General features: G+C 35.1%; 2 protein-coding genes across 2 annotated transcripts in view; both read right to left on the bottom strand.

The window, feature by feature from the left end:
* Positions 1-18790, bottom strand: part of LOC111626267 — a 68808-nt gene that overhangs the window by 21666 nt on the left and 28352 nt on the right. The gene's annotated exons all lie outside the window — the stretch shown is intronic.
* LOC111628866 (general transcription factor II-I repeat domain-containing protein 2B-like) lies at positions 2760-4948 on the bottom strand. The gene has a single exon (XM_023372755.1). The coding sequence runs from the start codon at positions 4677-4679 to the stop codon at positions 2871-2873; it is 1809 nt and encodes a 602-aa protein (XP_023228523.1). The 5' UTR covers positions 4680-4948; the 3' UTR covers positions 2760-2870.

Raw genomic sequence — 18790 nt, 5'->3', positions numbered from 1 at the left:
AATTTCTATAGATATGTTATTCTAAAATAAACAATACTTAAGTATTGTTTATTTTAGAATAACATATCTATAGAAATTGCACCATTATTAAAATAAACTGTTTCAGTTACATATATGCATTACGTATAGTCAAGAATAAATAGATTACGTTACATAATAATATCATACATAAAGCAGTAATATATTGTTTATAGAGGTATTTAAAGGAAAAAGACATTCAATTGATAAATTTTTGGAAAATAAATCTATATTCTCTTTATATTTAAAATATTTTAAACAAAATAATTTTATTCCTTTAATCTTGGAAAAAATACCTATTTAAATATGAAATGAATATGCATTTATAATGTAATATATTATATTAGTACTTACTCATAAAACATTATAAATAAATTTTTCTTGTATATGTATACAAGAAAAACCTTTATGTAAAAAACCTTGTAATTGGATTTCATTAAGTGCTAATTGTATCTGTTTCAAATGTAATTGGATTTCATTAAGTGCTAAAAATTTAATGTTTATATATTAGGAACATACAATAGTTTATTTATTTCATATGCACTTACATTATAGCATATGCAATTAATGTTTAATATATATTTAAATATATTTTATATATATAAATATTTAAATATATAAAAATATATTTTAAATGATAATAATAACCACTTTAAATGTAATGAATAACAATGAGATTTTAACACAGTACAGCATAATAGCATTCAGGTTTCATTATAATTGAAAAATATACAATGTAATATTTTTGAAACATTGTAATCAATAAAGTATTGATTAGAACATATGCTAATAATTTTAAATATTTACATTTAAAATATAATATTTCTGGAAATGATTTCTTGATGGAATTTAAGAAAAATATGACAGTCTTATTAATTTGATTAAAAAAAACCACTTTTTAAAATCATAATATTTTCTCTTATTTATGCATAAAGGGATACTTCAATTAACAAAGATGATGTGTTCCATGAAATTACAGTGTTAAGTAAAATTTCATTATCAGAGGAAAAAATACTATGATCTTAATTTTTTAACTTCTCAATAACTACAGTAATTTTATTGATCAATTTAAGTTTTAAATTAACATAAACATTTCCTTTTTATAGTCATAAATTTAAATATATATTATATATCAGAGATGTTCAGAAAATAAGAATACAAAGCTTATTCTTATTTTCTTCTTGTAGCTATACTGCAGCTATAATTCAGTGGGTGACCATTGTTGTGGTTTGCACCCTGTAACAGATGTGTGTTGCAGTCACTGAACTGGATGAAGCATATAAAGATGATAACCTGCTTGAGAATGAGCTGGACATGTGAAAAAGTGCAATCTGTTATTTGTTTTCCATGAGTGAAGCATGTGCCACGATCAGAAATCCATTGTGAATTGGTTACTGTATAAAATAAATTCACTATTTATCGCACCGGATTGACAAAAAATTTTACACACCTGAACCATTTATGGTGCGATCACGCAAAAAATCGGTAAACAAATGTTTTCGAACTCCTTCTGGGCTCTGCTTCAGGTTCCAATCAGTTTCTATAAAGATGTTCGATATCCGTTATACGTAGAAATCCGTTCGATCATGTCGTTTAAAGCTTGAAATTTGAGTTGTAGGTTCGAATAGATTCACACAATCCAAGTCGCGCATGCGCGACCAGATCGCCCGTTGGACTTTGATGGGTGAAATTAGAGCGTGTTGTGAATTAACTCCTGCCAGGCCATCGATAACAGCATTTCCTCTTTAAAATTTATGCACGTGTTGGTAATGGAGGATATAAATATGTGCATAGCCTCTAGCTATTTGAGGTGTTCAATAGGAGGCGAATCGTGGAGGAGAATGGCCTGGGAGAAGTTCGCTACTATATCCGGATCGATTACATACGTAGCGAGGGCCGTGGAAGTTCTTCCATGCTGGATATCGGCTAGATGCTCTTGTATTCTGACCCCCCAAAGACCGTTTAGTGGAGCCTATATAAATCAGGTTCCTATCGCATCTGTTGTCCTTCACGGGGATGCTATAGATTCCAGGGTGTCTGATGGGGTTAGGAGGGTCCTTTCCATTACGTAAGAGGTTGAAGATGGTGGGACATTTCCTAAAATCTAGACGTAGCTGACGTTTGCTGGCAAGCTTAGCGTATAGAGATTTTAGGTACGGATTGTATGTGATGGCAATATGCTCTATTCCTTCAAGATGGCTGTCCTCAACTTGGTCCGATTCCTGCGCACTCTCCGAATATATACGTTGCTGATGTTGTATTAGCCTATGTATATGTTTGTGATACCCGTGTTGGGCAGCAATGCGGAGTATGTAGGCTAGTTCAGTATCCCGAGCCTGGATGGTAGATGAATGTGTAAAGGCTCTTCTGATTAATGCTCTAAAGGCTGCAGTCTTGTATGCGTCTGGATCACATGACCCGGTCGGAATATATGATGATGTGGATCCGGGTTTATGATATACCCAGTGCCGGCCCGAGGCAAGTTTTAGGATGGAGCGAGATCCTATTATGGCGCCCCCTTGGTCAGTAGCGTAGCGAACATAACTGGCGCTCGGGGCACGACACTTTATTGGCGCCCCCTCCAGAAACACATATAGCAGAGGTGGGGAACCTTTTTACCATTAGAGGCCACATTTAAATTAGGCAGCAATAAGAGAGGCCGCATAAGCTGATTGACCTAAGAAAGTGACTTTTGTGAAATTATTATAGTTTTTCTATAGATTTAACAATTTATTGCATTATATAGAAAAAATAAAATATAATACTACAAAATTTTAAATATAATATACATATAAAATAATATAAAAATATTATAAAAAAATACAATAAAAAATATTTTTTTATTCACTAAGTTAGTGACTTATTTGGCTTTGTTTTTTGTTTGACAGTAATTGTATATTTGGATCAAGCTTCGTAACACACAGCTTTAATTGATCCTCTAAATGTGCATCTGTAATTTGCGTTCTTAAATTTGTTTTTATTTTTGACATGAGAGAAAATGTTGTCTCGCAACAGTAGGTACTTCCGAAGCAGGAAAGTAAACGGCGAGCATGTTCTCGAAGGCATGGATATTCAACAGCATTTTTCCAGATTTCTATGGGATCCTTTTTAGCGTTAAAAAGGGATTTGATGATACTATCTTCCCCTAAATCAATTAACTCCATTTGTAGTTCTGCAGGAGCCTCGGATATATCTATTAAATGTGGTTCAAATGCCAGTTTCATAGCAGGAGTGTGCTCGTCAAAATCAGAAAATCTATTAGTATACTCTTCTATTAAACAATCCAAGACACCTACATATTCATCGAATATTTTATTTTCACAGTTCTGCTCATTTAACATTTTAGCTAGCTCCGGGAAGTGTTGTGCAGATATTTCCGATCGACAAAGCAATGTTTTGAAAAATGATAATTTTTTTCTAAACGCTTGGATCTTTTGCCACATTTCATAAATATACCTCGTTTCACCTTGCAGGCAAATATTTAAATTGTTTTGTTTTGTCATCATATCAGACAAAAATGCAAGGTTTCTGAGAAATACTTCATCTGATAGATCACATTGTTTTCCTTGTTCTTGATAAAAGTTTAAAATTTGTCGTCGTAAAGACAAAACTTTTATCAAAACCTGACCTGTTGATAGCCAGCGAACCTTGCAGTAGTATGGTAGGTCAACACTATACGTTTCCTCATCTAAAGAGAGCATCTGCCGAAATTCACGATGACGCATTGCATTTACGCGAATATAGTTGACAATGGCAATGGTTCTATCCAGAGTGTCTTGCAAAATGGTAGATTTTGCGCAAAGATTTTGCTGATGCAAAATGCAGTGAAATGATATCAATTTTTTCAAGTTTAAGTTTTCCTTTTTTAACAAAGCAACGAATCCTTCTTTTTTGCCTCTCATGGAAGGTGCGCCATCGGTGCAGACACTGACTAAATTACTGACATTCAATTGTAATTTATTACATACTTCTTTGAAGTTTTCGAAAATATCGGCTCCTCGAGTTCTTCCAGTTAGTGTACCCAACGCAAGTAGTTCTTCGTAACATTGAAAATCTTTAGTTATAGCACGAATAAAATATAAAACTTGTGCCGAATCTGTTTTATCAGTGCTTTCATCTAAAGCAATTGAAAAATAAACATCTTCATTTTGTATAATTGTATGAAGTTGCTCTGTTACATTTTGCGCTAATTCGTGCTGTCGATCTGTTACAGTTCTTCTTGAAAGAGGTAATTGTTTGTATTTGTCGACATTTCTTGGATCTAACATACTCACTGCTTCAACAATACATTCTTTAATTATTTCAATGTCACTAAATGGTTTGCCCCTTTTTCCAAGTATATGTGCTATTTTATACGTAACAGCAACTGCAGCGGAATTTTGATTTACAAAGGCACTAAAAGATGCCTGCTGATGATGCTTCTCATTTTTCAACTTTTGAAGTGCAGCTTTTCGTGATTCACCTTCTAAAGCGAAATATTTATGTTCTTTATGAGTCAAATAGTGTTTATTTGCATTCGCTTTTTTTAAAGTATTTAAAACTGTATTGCACAACAAACACATCATTTTATCTTTCTCAGCAGTAAAGAAAAAATCTAACTCCCATTCTACATTAAATGTTCTGTTTTCATCACCTAATTTTCTTCTCTTACTATTTGACATGATGGATAAAAAAACGAATATCAAATAATATCTTTAACAAAGTGTATACTTTCTAGAAATACAATAAAACCGTGTAACTGTTATAAGCACTCACTGTTAACTACAGTTTGCTGAAGATCGCAACAGGGAAGCGTTGAGAGATGCGAGTCAGAGAAGCCAAAGCAAGGTGTGACACTCAAATGGGAGATCTGAAACCGAGTTTTGTTTACTTCTTAGACAAGGTAGTTGGCGCTGCTAGCGCTTTTTAAACAGTTTTTTAAAAAATTAACATTTTTTAAACAGTTTTTTTTCGTTTAGTTACTAAACGAAAAAAAACTGTTTAAAAAATTAACATTGAGTGTCCAAGTCTGAAACGGATGGTCTGTGGGCCAGAGCCTCGCTCATGCGTGTTAGAGTCCGTTTCAGACTAGTATTCTGACGTCATGTTACAATATGACTGTCTTTGGCGGGATTTTTCGCGCAACTGTCATGGCATTGATGTACAATAGTTGTTTGAAACGAACTCTACCATTTCGTACTAGGTGGCAAAGGGCCGCACAAGAACCTCGCGGAGGCCGCATGCGGCCTCGAGGCCGCAGGTTCCCCACCTAGGACATATAGTTTGTCTTGGAGATCATTTGGGCACCCCTCTGCGAGTGGCACCCAGTGCTTGATACACCCCCTTGCACCCCCTCGCTACGCCACTGCCCTTGGTTGCCCCAAATTTATACCCTTTAATTTTCTATACCACTGAGGCGCCCCCTAGGACTTAGCGCCTGGAGCGGCTGCTCCTTTCGCCCTATGGTAGGGCCGGCTCTGTTCTGGATATACCGACGTATTGATTCCCGAGGTATCGACCTTAATGTTTATATCCAGAAAGTATACTTCTGATGGGTTAGATTGCTCTAATTCTAGAGTCAACCCATACGGATTATTGTTGAAAGAATCGACAAAGGTTGTAGCATCTGGCGTTGTTTTCCAGATAATAATGATGTCATCTATATACCTCCTATATAATTGGATGTTGTGGAGGTAGTGAGGTAGGACCTTGTTTTCCAATTGCCGTACCACCATTTCAGTAACCCAAAAAAAAAATTTTTTGGTTACTGTATATGGGGAAACAATAATGAATTGCAATAATGTGGCAAAATAGTTCTGACTGTTCACAGGTTACATCCTGGTGGGTTTCAAGTGAAATATGTTGCAATATCCAGCCTGCAGCCTGGACCTCATTCCAAGTGATGGCTATCTTTTTGCTCCTCTGGAGAAACATCTCAGGGGATGCCAGTTTCACTCAGATAAGGATGTGCATAACGAAGTAAGGACTTGGCTTTGACACAGGACTTCAGCTCTATAAGACAGGCATCATGAATCTTGTGGGATAAATGTCAGAACTGAATGGGAAACTACATTGAGATGTAGTGTATGTAGAAGCCTTTCACATGAGTCTCTTTGTATTTGGTTGGATTTACCTAATAAATACCAACTGGAATTTACATGACTTTGTATTTTTATTTTATGATCACCCGTTGTACTGTACACAACACACACACACACACACACATATATATGAAGAACAGGAAATGCATATAAGCAAACCACTTATTTCAAAAGTCACCCCAGGTCAAAAGTGTCAAAAAACAAAAGGGTTGTCCTCATTGGAAAATGATCCATGAACAATGAGGGCTCTTGTCCCTGCACAAAGGATAGGTAGACCATTTTTGGTCTGGGAACCAAAGGATATGAACGGACAGCCAGGATCAAAGAAGAAAATGAATGAAGAATTTACAAGTTGACAGGATCTAAACTGAAATTGACCATGGGAAAAAGACAGAAGCAAACTGAATCAATCAAGGGTTTACCACAAAAATATACAAGGATCGCAGGTGATTCAGAACAAGTTGGAGCAAAAAGAAAGTAGAAAGGACCCAGTCACAAGATCAGAGTAAGCCCAAATTGCAACATTGAGAATTTTATAAAATGGTTTGAGATAACAGCTAAATTTTATGAATGAAAAAAACAAAATGGAATGAAAAAGACAAATTACTTATGTTGAGGAATTACCTGGAGGATGATGCCTTAAACTAGTACATACAATTTAGGTTAGAAATGACTGAATCTATTGTTGAATTCTTTAATCTGAGATATAACACTGGACTGGATATGAAATCTTATTCTGTGAATAAAAGAAATCAAAACTAGCAAAACTAATTGTCTTAGTGTAATATTGCAAGAAATCTACAATAGTGGACACCTTATGAGTCAAATAATATATAAACAATTTTAAATATAAAAATAAAAATAACAACAATCTTTTTACTATTTTATTTATTTAAACTACCAGATTACATATCAGAAAATGTAGAATTTTATTTATCTACAATTTCTGGTATGTAATCTGAGAACACATACTGTCCCCAATGAAGAATCTGTGGTATCCCCAGCTTTTTCAAAATTTGTAATTTGGATACTTCACTTTCCTCTATTTGAAATATAAATATTCATTAATCCAATTTTTGAATTAATGCCAAATGATTATTAGATTACATTGGTCTACAATAATGCTGCTATTTACTAATTAAATGTCAAAAGCCTATAGGCCAAATTACTTGACATTTAATTAGTACATAGTAGCATTATTGTAGCCCGATGTAATTTTGCAATAATTTGGCATTTGTCTATTTTTTGGGAAAAGAAAAAATAGGTTTGTTTTATATTTTTCTTCTTTCTCATGGATGACACTTGAATCAATTTGCATCAGATATTGTTGCTGAAGTGACTTGACTCCCAAAGATAAGATTTTGGCAATCAGTTTCAAATTTAACAAGAACAAAGTCACCATTTAAAAGTGTCAAGTCTTGGACATTTTTATCTCCTTCACTTACATCAGAGTCAACTCTATTCTAAACTGATGTTTCAGCACTATCCAAATGTATATCATCACAGTCACCAGTACTGTTATCAGACTTACAGTTTCATGAATGGTGGTAGAACCATAACTTTACTCAGGCTCCAGTTGTATTTTTTGTCATGTGTTTTTCTCATTTGTTTTTTAGTATTGGTAGATATTGCTGGTGACATTGTTGCAGTAGCTGTATGAAAGCTTGATTCCAAAATGTTTATGCAGGATTAATGCCTTCGTTAACTTCAGAAGGGATCTTTTGTGGAAGTGTACTGAGAGCATGTTCCCTGTCCAATAGTATAATGCCTGTTTTTGAAAGCCAGAGTGCACTCTATATTCAAAAAATTTGCCAACAGTTTCCAATACCATCTTTGGCATCATTGGAAATTCTGTTTTTGGCAAATCCCTCAATGTTCATCTTTCCAAGACTATAAATGCTTAAATGCTTTCTCTGGGTACACTTCAACAGTTGGAAAATGAGCATTTGTCAGTAGAGTTTAAAGGTAGCACATAAATCTAATGTTCAATTCACAAAACTTCTGTATGATATTCATGAAGATATGGCTTGGCAAGTTGTCATCAATTAAGACCATAGGACCTCCCAACAAGTTCGAAAATGATACACATATCTTGAAAAGCCAATCCTCTCAAAGACTGGCATATCAAACATTCATTTTCAACTACTCTTATTTCTGTTGTACCTGGTCCCTGACACACCATCGTCTACCAACTCTCATACAAATACATGCTTTTATAAACAATATTTGGAGGCAATAAAATTCCCCTGCCACTGACTATCATCTTGATTTGGAAGAATCTCATATCACATGAGGATGTTTTTCATCTTTTCTTACCAATATCTCTTCTTTTCCTGAGTCATCAGAAAAATTAGTCTTGTTACAGTTGATGATATTCTGCAAAGGAACATCCTCCAAGGACAGTTCCAAATTATCAAAATATCTTTTGATAATTTCCCTGATAACAGATGCTCTGGATACCTTCAAATTTTCAGCAAGATGTTTTGAGTTCTGGATGTCTCATCAAAAGTTCATAAACAAACTCAATCCTAGGATAATTGTTTTTGAACTTTCTTACAGCTTTTCCTTTCACATTTAAAGAACCTTCCACTGACAACTGGATATCAGAGACATGCATAAGAACAACCCATTCATCACATTTCTGTAATCTGGAAGAAAGTGCAACTTCTGTGGGAGACAACACTGACTACTTACACTTAAAAGAAAGCATCAGTTAAATGCATCATTTACAGTGATGGACTAGCCCATTTGAAAATTTCCTGATGGGCAATTTACTTGTTGACCATTCTTTATTTTAATATCAAAATATCATAAACAACTGGAGAAATTAACACTCATACTCAAAAATTCACACCTTTAAACTCCAGAAATAAGTTTGATGAAATAAAAATGTTTTTGACCAAATTAAATGGGCCTTTTTCAGTAAAACCATTGAATACAAAGTTCAAATGTAAAATAACATAAATTTAAACATTAAATCAAATATACAAAATTTAGAATAAAAGTGATATATAAAATGCAAAGGTAAATAAAATGAATATGAAAGTAAAAACACTAATAACTATGAAATGTATTATAACATTAAAATAACAAAAAACAAAATACATAAATAATAACTAATAACTATTTAAGAAAATCAAATTTAAGTAAAGGAAAATATTTTCAAACTTTTATTCAGACCAACTTCAGCTCATATCATTAAAAATAAATGTAGGATGTTCCTGAAACATATGAAATTTAAACTTTAATTTACATGTAACATTATATATGACAAAGGTCCAGAAATGTTTCTCCTTTATATTGGTTTTCTTAAATAACTATTTCTTTTTCTGAAGAATAAATTGGTACCAAGTCTTATAGAAATTCCTGAAAATTGTATAATAAATTGCCCATAAATTCAAAAATTTTCAACTTTAATAAAATAATAAACTTTATAAAATAAAACAATTTTAAATATTCTTGTTCATAGCATTATCAAGAAAATAAATAAAAAAAAATTACAGTAAATGCAATCCATCAATAAATTTTAAAAATCTCAAACCTATCATATTTATTTTTATAACTAGGATATAATTCTCAATAATGTTTATGCTAATAATGTGCTTCACTAACTGATATTGTATTTGATATTTCATTAAACTACTCAAACCTTTACCAGCAAAATTATTTATTAAAGGAAGTTATGTGTATCTCCAGTAGGGTCAGACTTAATGCTGATTTTAGTCATTATTAAGTCTGATCCTGAAACTCAAATACATTTGCATAAAGTAAAACATGATTTGAATAGTTGTTGTTTGCTTCAGTTACATAATATAGCAAAATCCTTAGTTATAAGATACATTAAAAGATACAATAAGGCAGAATTAATAAATGAGATTATTAATGCCGATTAATTAATTTGACTAGAGGTTGGCAGTTATGCTTCTATCTCATATTAAATTTAATATGAGATGGTAGCATAACTGCCAACTTCTAGTCAAATTAATTAATTTTTCATATTTAATTATAGCCTTCACATAGCCCAAGAATTTGGCACATCGTTTGGCATGTTTATTATATAATGGGCTATGGTTGTTGATGTTCATATGTAATATGTCTGAACACAATTTTGGAAAAAAGTTTGATCACAAGCGACATTAAGATGCTAGCGGAACAAGTGCTAAACACAGACTGATGGAGCATGTGCACAATCTAGGACATCCGTCTCATCACTCATTGTGCAAAACATCGCTCATTAAGCCAGTAGTGTAGTGTAGTGGGGGTGGCAGGGGCGGCCCACCCCGGGCGGCACTTTTTAGAGGGCGGCAAAATTTCATAATAAATAATAATATCTTGTAAGAATTTGAACCATTTTATTTCATATCTTCGTCCACCTACGATTCAGACTGATTGAAATGAGCACGGAATAGTGTTACCATCTGGACAATCCTGGAATCGACTCGCCATCTGGGGATATCGTGCGCAACCTGTCGACCTTTTTTTTTTCTTGTACGATTTATTCATATATATACACATCCAATATCCAATAGAGCTAGGTCACTTGCGTTACTCCTATCCAAGTCTATCTAGTCGCTAACTGTAACTGACCAGCATGCACTGCACATTATTCTTTGCATTGCAAAATGACATTCCGTCAGGAACTTCTGTTCGAACAAACCTCACCTGCTGTCCGGGCCAGCGATTTTAAAAAGGTGGCAACACTAGAACGAAATTTTTCATTACTTATTCTGTGATGAAACTGAATTTTAGTCTTTTAAATTGAGATACCTAAATAAGGGGAGGCGAAATTTTCCTCTGCCCCAGGCGACTGCCTGGGGCAGAGGAAAATTTCACGCTACGCCACTACATTAAGCAAGTCATATTTTACAAATTTGTTTTGCTCATTATGCGAGGTGCTCGTTAAGCAAGGTTTCACTGTATTACCGTGTTTAGTTATGAAGAAAAAATATTTTATCCTTTCTATCATAATAACAAGCATTTCTATGAAATGAATATGGACTTATCATACTTTGGAAATAAAGATATAAATCATTATTGTTGGATCAAGAATTTGAGTCAATTATTAAATGATCAGTTGAAAGTAAATAGAAACAAAAAATATTTCTGTAGAAGATGTTTGAATTACTCTGCAAGAACTGAAGATGTTTTGAAGAAACATCAAAATTATGCTTTAGTAATGAGCCATGTGTTCCAATAATGCCTGGAAATAATGTATTAAAATTTTAAAATATTCAAAGAATGTTAAGACATCTGTATGTAATTTATTCTGATTTTGAATCTATTGTGAAAACTATTCATATATGTGAACCAAATCCCAAATCATCATATACTTTTAGCAGTGTGGCTAAAATCCATACATAGCATGTTTTGATGCTAGGCGGAAATGGTCTGATTGCATCCTACCTTGTCCGTGATGTCCACATTAATCTCAACTACGTGTTCTGCATCCTTTGTCAGCAAAGACTAACTGAGAAAATGATCCAGGCGAATAATTTACTTTATTTGAATCGGCCACGTGATATTTACAATAGTGTCCAGATATAATACAAATCCAAGATCAGCACAGCTGTTGACTCCAAAAGGTTAACTAACATAAAGTGAAAAGCTGTCTCTCCTCGGAGTATGGGAGCAAAGTGAGGTCAGAGAATGAAGGTCATGTGGTGGCACCCTCTGTCCTATACACTTCCCCTCCCCCAGTGGGTGAGCAGATCATATCCAGAAAATGTACAGGGAGTTGGATAACGTGCCCTGATGAAGTTTCTCTTCCAGTCGTCTTGGCAGGTGATGTTGGATGTTGGCAGTCTGATGGTGTTGATGTACTCGTAGGATGTGTTCTGGCAGCATTTCTTTGCTTAGAAGGAATGTGGGTTTCAGCCTACTATCGATACCCTTTTAGGAAAGCCCACAACGTCAATATAAAAAACTTTTTGAAGCGGCGATGTACATGGTATGAGCCAAGATAGGCTGGTTGAAGTGAAGGATGTGCTTTCGGATTGAGCACAAAGCTGCAAACAGTCTGTCAGCCACTCAGAGACGAAGGTTGTTCACTTCCCATGTTATGTTGTTGGGATCAGTCTCAGCATACGAAGGAATTGTTGCAGCTGTCACATGAACTCCGCCTTCTCAACTGCCGGAAGTTTGCCTGGTAGACGTAATGGAGTGCTGTACAGGAGTTTGGCTAGGAATGCTCCAATATCCTCTTTGATGGCTGAGCAGAGGCCTAGGAGGACAAGCAGTAAGGCTGTAGTCCATGTGCCTTGGCAATTGTGTCGGCTGTCTAATCTAGTAATGTCATTGCATGCACTCACATTGAGAATGAGTCAATTGTTGTAAGAAGATACCTTGATCCCTCCAAGAGTGGTAACAGACTATATCAACATTGATGTGCTTGAATCATGAATTTGGAACAAGGAACTTCAACAGAGGTGTATGAGTATGGCAGTGGATTTTTGACTTTTGGCAGGCTAAACATGTTTGTGACCATGTCCAGCAGCTTTTTTTTCATATTTGGCCAAATGTTCCTCTGAGTGACCAGTGTGGATGTTGCACGAGCTCCTGGGTGCAACAAGTTGTGAATGACCGAAAACACTTCCCTTCGAAAAGAGGGAGGTATGTACAGTCTATAGTGACCAGTAAAGTTGTCGCAGAACAGGGATTTTGTTGGACTTGGAAGGTGTATCGTTATTATTTTATAATTTGGGTTCTGTTGCAATTCTGACAGTTCATCATCCTGTTGGGCGTCTGCGATGGTGTTGTAGTTTATGGATGGTGCGCTGATGATGTTTATACATGACAGTGAGTCTGCTACAATGTTGTTCCTGCCAGATATATGGTGTAACTTGGTTGAAAACTGTGATATATATAGTTCAATTATCGGAGTTGGCAAGGGGACGCTTTGGCCAAATCCTGGAGGAGGGCATAGGTGAAGAGTTTGTAATCTGTGTAGATAACAAATGGCCTTGATTCCACCAGGTGTCGAAAATGCTTGACGGCTGAATAGATGGCTAGCAGCTCCCAGCCATATGCGCTGTATTTCATTTGAGGCTTGATGAGAGTTCTGGAGAAAAAACACAGGGGTTGTTTAATGCCATTAAGCTTTTGGTGTAAGATGGCTCCCATTGCAACATCTGAAGCATCAGTGGTTAGGGAAAGTTTAGTCTCTGATGCTGGGTGGGTGACCAGAGAGGCTCTGCTTAAGGCTTCTTTCATGTTGTTGAAGGCTCTGCTTGCTTCTTCGGGCCAGACAAGAGGCTTGGTGCTGGTTTTAATATGATCGATTAATATGGCGTTAAGAGAAACCTGCAACACAGCACATTCTGGGATGAACCTGTGGTAAAAGTTTATCATTTCAAGGAATCATTGCATTGCTGTAGATGTCTCTGGTCGAAGAAATTTTGAATACAGTCCACTTTCGATTGTAGAGGACGTAGGCCTTCTGGCATTATCATGTACCCTAGAAATTGTATAGACATGGCGCCAAAGGTACACTTAGCTTGATTGATACATAGTCCACACTCGTTTAATCTGCTGAAGCAGGTACGAAGGTGTCGTTGATGTGTTTCTTCGTCTGGAGAGGCAACGAGAATGTCGTCTAGATAACAGAAAATGACCAGTGAGCACCATATTCATGAACCACTGAAAGATTTGAGCTGCGTTTCATAGTCCGAATGTCATGAAGTGAATTTTGAACACACCAAAGGGAGTGATAGCAGCAGTTTTAGGAATGTCAGGTTCATGTACGGGTACCTGCTGGTAAGCATATACCAGATCTATCGAGGAGAAGATCTTCATAATATGTAGAATATGGTTGCAATCAGTAAGGAATAGGATTGGATATCTATCCAGGATGGTAACACTGTTGAGTATTCTGTAATCACCACACAGTCTCCAATCTCCTGACTTTTTCTGTGTCAGGTGTAGTGGACTGGCCCAGTTGCTTTTTGAAGGGCATCATAGGCCCTTTTGGAGCATAAATTCAAACTCTTTGCAGGCTGCCTTTAGTTTGTCTGCCGAGAGTCTCCTTGGTCTGGCAAACACTGGCAGGCCCTTGGTTTTGATGAAATGTGTGATGTTGTGTTCCTTGATCTTGGTGTTGATGATTAATGGCTGGACCAAATCTGGAAACTCACTAAGGATTTTTTGGTATACGGAGACGTCTTTCAGTACTTGGATTTTGGATGTGTTGTAAGGAAGGAATTTGGCATTCGTGTGAAGGTTTGTAACACCGTCAATGAGTAGATGGTGACTGCTGTCAACCAGCAGATTGAAATGATACAGGAAATCCGTGCTGATGATGATGAATACCCATGGAAAGTTTCTTCATAATCCGAGGTCTAAGTTCAGTAACTTTTGGCCATAGGTCTTGATTGTCAATCCGTTGGCGGCATAAAGCTCAAGCTTGTTGCTGTTGTGTCTCTTGTGGAGTGATGGGGGTATAATGGAAATGTCTGCTCCAGTGTCCACAAGGTATAGGATTGCTGTATCCTTGTCACTTAAATAAAGGCGACTCTGCTCAATTGTCGTCATCGCTGTCGCCAAAGAGAGTCGTGGAGTCAGTTTTCCGCTTCCTCAACTGCAACCTTTTGTTCTTTGAAGTTACACAATTGCCAACACTTGTAGGCATCTCTCCTGAATGTGGCATGGTAGTAACAAATGTTGCAGCTGGATGGTCAACTGTGTAATCTCTCCCTTGATCTGGATAAGTTTTTTGTTGTCTCGCACATGGATATATTTGCTCATTAAGTACAGCTACCTGCAGTGGCAGTTCTGTTATTTGCTTTTGCAGGGTGTCCAGGGCAGGGAGCGACTCCATATAGTGTGTGCTTCTGGTTGCTATGGAGGCAAGTTGTGCTGTCATTGGGCCAGGGCTGAGTTCCCAAATCTGGTTGGCCATAGCAGCTAATTTCGAGAGTTCATCACTGCTAACCAACAGGATGCTTTGCATGTTGATCGGTAGGTGCTGAAGCCACAGTCTTCAAAAAAATTTGTGAGAATTTTTTCGTCAGCCAGATTGTGCATTTCGCAGAGTAGTTGTGAGGACTTACAGTTGCTGAGTTTCATTTCTGTTAGTAGTTTCTTGATGTACTGGATCTCACTGTCTGCAAAAGCGGAGATCAATCATTCTTTGATAAGTGTATATCTCCCTGAGGAAGGCGGATTGAGTAAAATGCCTGAAACTTGCGTGAAGGAAAACAATAAGAATAATTATGATAATAAAAACAATAATGAAAATAGTAATTTTTAATTTATTAACTTGTTAATAAGACTTGAAAACTTTTTTTAAAATTTTGGATATTCTTTGTTGAATACTGTGGCTGTATGCCATATTTTGTATATATTAATTTAAGTTTAGTTGTAGTTTTCTTCTTTGTTCTATTGTTATATTTCTTCTAAAATTTTCTTTTCTAACCCTTCCCCTTGGGTGATGATGACCAATTCTTAGAACAAGAAGAAAGGAAAGAGTCCCTAAGGGCTAAGGAGTGGAGAAACAGTCACTCTTGGCTTGGATGTCGACAGGGAACACGTGAAAGGTCATGCTCCAGGTCAGATTGGCGATGACCGGAGACAACAAAAGGATCTGAAAGACCAAAGAGTAACTCTATTGTGGTTACAATATTAACAATCTTATTGTGGTTACGATATTACAATTGTAGTTACGATATTATATTACTTTGGTGTCTTGTGTGGGCTGCTGCTTCAGCAGCCCACACAAGACACCAAAGTAAGATTGACAACAAGAAACTATTTTTCTTCCCAAGAAAACTAAAATTGGCATCCACCCAAGTCGTGAATTACTACAAAGCCTGGGTACTCAACTTTTTGCTAATCTCTATCTTTTACACATTTTTTTTCTCTATACCTATCATCTTCCTTCTTCCCCAGTTTTAAGATTTTTTTATCTTGAGTAAAAGATTTGTAACTATTTTTGAATTGCTGGAGTTCAGATTGTTGTCTTGTTTTTAATGGTGTATAATATTCTGCTACAATTTTGTTCTCTTTAGTATTAGTCATTGTTTTATTTATTATACAAATTTTATATTACTCATTAGGTACTGAAGTACCTAATAGTAGGTACTGTACATATTAAGACTTGGTAACAGCAAGATTAATATCAGACATAATACTGCACATCTAGTAATTTAAAAAAATGTACATAAACAAAAAAATAATAATGTTATTGAACAGTTTCTTTTGTACTATTATAGTAAACAAATACATATGGCTTGTCATGTCTGTTAATATTTCCATCATAAAAAATCTTCAAACAGCTGAATGCTCCAGTAATGAGTGGGCTAAAAGTATCCGGAAAATTTTGGACCCATTTAGAAATTACTTAAATAATTATGTAATGTGCTGTTCTCAGGGCCTGAAGCAATTAATTTTATACTGTGTATAAAACCTTACTGATGGTATATCATTAATGTGAAAGAAAACAGCAATTAGACAAATCGTGTTTCAAGTATGGAAAGGTAACAAGAAATGTATGTACTAAATGCACATTTAAAGATGAAATATGTACTTCTTGTTTGCACAATTTATAAGTTAATCAAGGGTTTTCAAAATAAATATTCTCTTTTAAAAAAAAGTAGAATAACTTCACAAGCCAATTAAAAAAGTAAACTAGTGCTAAAATAAGCAAGCAATAGATGAGAATTTTAAAAACACAGATTACACTGCAAACTAAGCTCTTGATAAGAAAAAATCTTTAAAGTTACAAATTTTTGAAAATAATAAAAATTTTACTGAAAGCACTAATCATGGAGGATTTTAGTCTGGTTTTTGCTGTTAAGTCTTCATGTGTAAATGTTAAAACAGACAAGGATTTATAAAATGGTTACATATGAACACCAGTAGAACTGAAGATTCAAATGGAAGATTTGTCCGAAATGTAATCCTCACAGCAATACTAAACTTATTGAAAACTGAAGATGGTATTCTTTTAAGGTTTTCTAAAATAATTATAAAATATGTGTTATGGATGTAATGTCAGACTAACAACTTGGTTCAAATTTGAAAAGTATATTTTTTATTGTTTCTCAAAGTTTTTCCAGATACTTTTAGTCCATCCATTAAAAAATTATATTCATTTATTTCAGTTTTTTCTGTTACAAATAATTAATTTTTTTCCATAATATGTTCTAGTTGACAAGTCTTAATCTATATATATCTACATATATAATTAAGATGGGTTGATAATAATAATAATAATAATCAGCACAGAGCCCAAATGGTTAAGAGTTGAAAGTTGAAATTTGGTACACAGTTAGAGTACGTCACGAGAATGCACACTAAGAAGGGATTTTCGAAATTCCCCCTAGGAGGGAGAGGGACAGGATTAAGGCTTTGACAATGGATTGTTAAGTAACAATGGAAGTGTTAACATTGGAAGTATCAACAATGGAAGTGTTAAGAGAAAGCAACATGCAAAATTTACAGGCGCAGATGCGGTTTTTTGTGTTTTTGATTATGTTTTAATAGGGTACATCACAAGAATATACACTAAGAAGGGATTTTTTGAAATTCCACCAGCGGGAGTGAGGTTGTTACCACTTCCCTTGCGGGAAAATGTCAACAATGGAAGTGACATGCAAGATTTACAGACACAGATGCAGTTTTTTAGCTTTTGCGGAAAATTGAACATTTTTTAACCCATCTAAAAATTCTCTAATTAGTCTGGAAACAGGGGCACCTAATTCTTGCATTCTTTGAAAACAGGTAAGATTGACTATAATGTAATAATCTTACTCCTCGCTATTGTTACTATTTGCCCAATCAACACCGGGCCAATCTGCTACTACATATATACAGTAGAGCATCGATTATCCGACCCCCGATTAACCGTCACATCGGTTAACTGACCGTTCTAGTCAGCAAATTTCAAATGTCTCCTAGTGATGTGGCACTACAATATTTGGCTATGTCTTGGCTACTTTAATATAATTTTTGCTAAATTTTTGCATGTTTTAGCTGGCAAAACTGGCTCGACCATGAAAGGGAAGCCAGTATTTAAACGAGATTTAATTTTCTAATTATGAGTGGTTGTTTGTTTTGTGAACAATAAAATAATTTAAAAATAATTTTAACGATACAATAGCAACGATTGTTATTTAAAAAAAAAATTTGTTAGGCTTAACATCGATGAAAATTCAACGCAAAGTAGGTTAACGATATACTAATATACTATAATAATAATGCATTATTTCATTATTTTCGGTTATCCGATTTTTTCAGTTATCCGACCAACCTGAGTCCCCAATTGAGTTGGATAATCGATGCTCTACTGTATAATCGAGATTGATTGATAATAATAATAATAATAATAATAATAAATGCAGAGCCCAAACAGTTAAGAGTTGAAGGTTGAAATTTTGGTACACAGTTAGGATACATCATGAGAATGTACACTAAGAAGGGATTTTTCAAAATTCTCCCCGCGAGGGAGAGGGACAGGATTAAGGCTTCCTGTGAAGAACTTGGCTTCTATTATACTATTTTAGATGCAATTTTTTGCATTTTTGATAGCGTTTTAATAGGGTATGTCACGAGAATGTACACTAAGAAGGGATTTTTCAAAATTCTCCCCCACGGGGAAGTGTTAACAATGGAAGTGTTAAGTAACAATGAAAATGTTAACAATGGAAGTGTTAAGAGAAAGCAATGTGCAAGATTTACAGGTGCAGATGTGGTTTTTT

Source organism: Centruroides sculpturatus, unplaced genomic scaffold (genome assembly GCF_000671375.1).
Source record: "Centruroides sculpturatus isolate CEXI.00-Female unplaced genomic scaffold, Cexi_2.0 scaffold93, whole genome shotgun sequence".
Taxonomy (NCBI): Eukaryota; Metazoa; Arthropoda; class Arachnida; order Scorpiones; family Buthidae; genus Centruroides; species Centruroides sculpturatus.
Note: the sequence above shows the minus strand (reverse complement) of the source record. Positions and strands in the feature narration are given on the sequence as shown.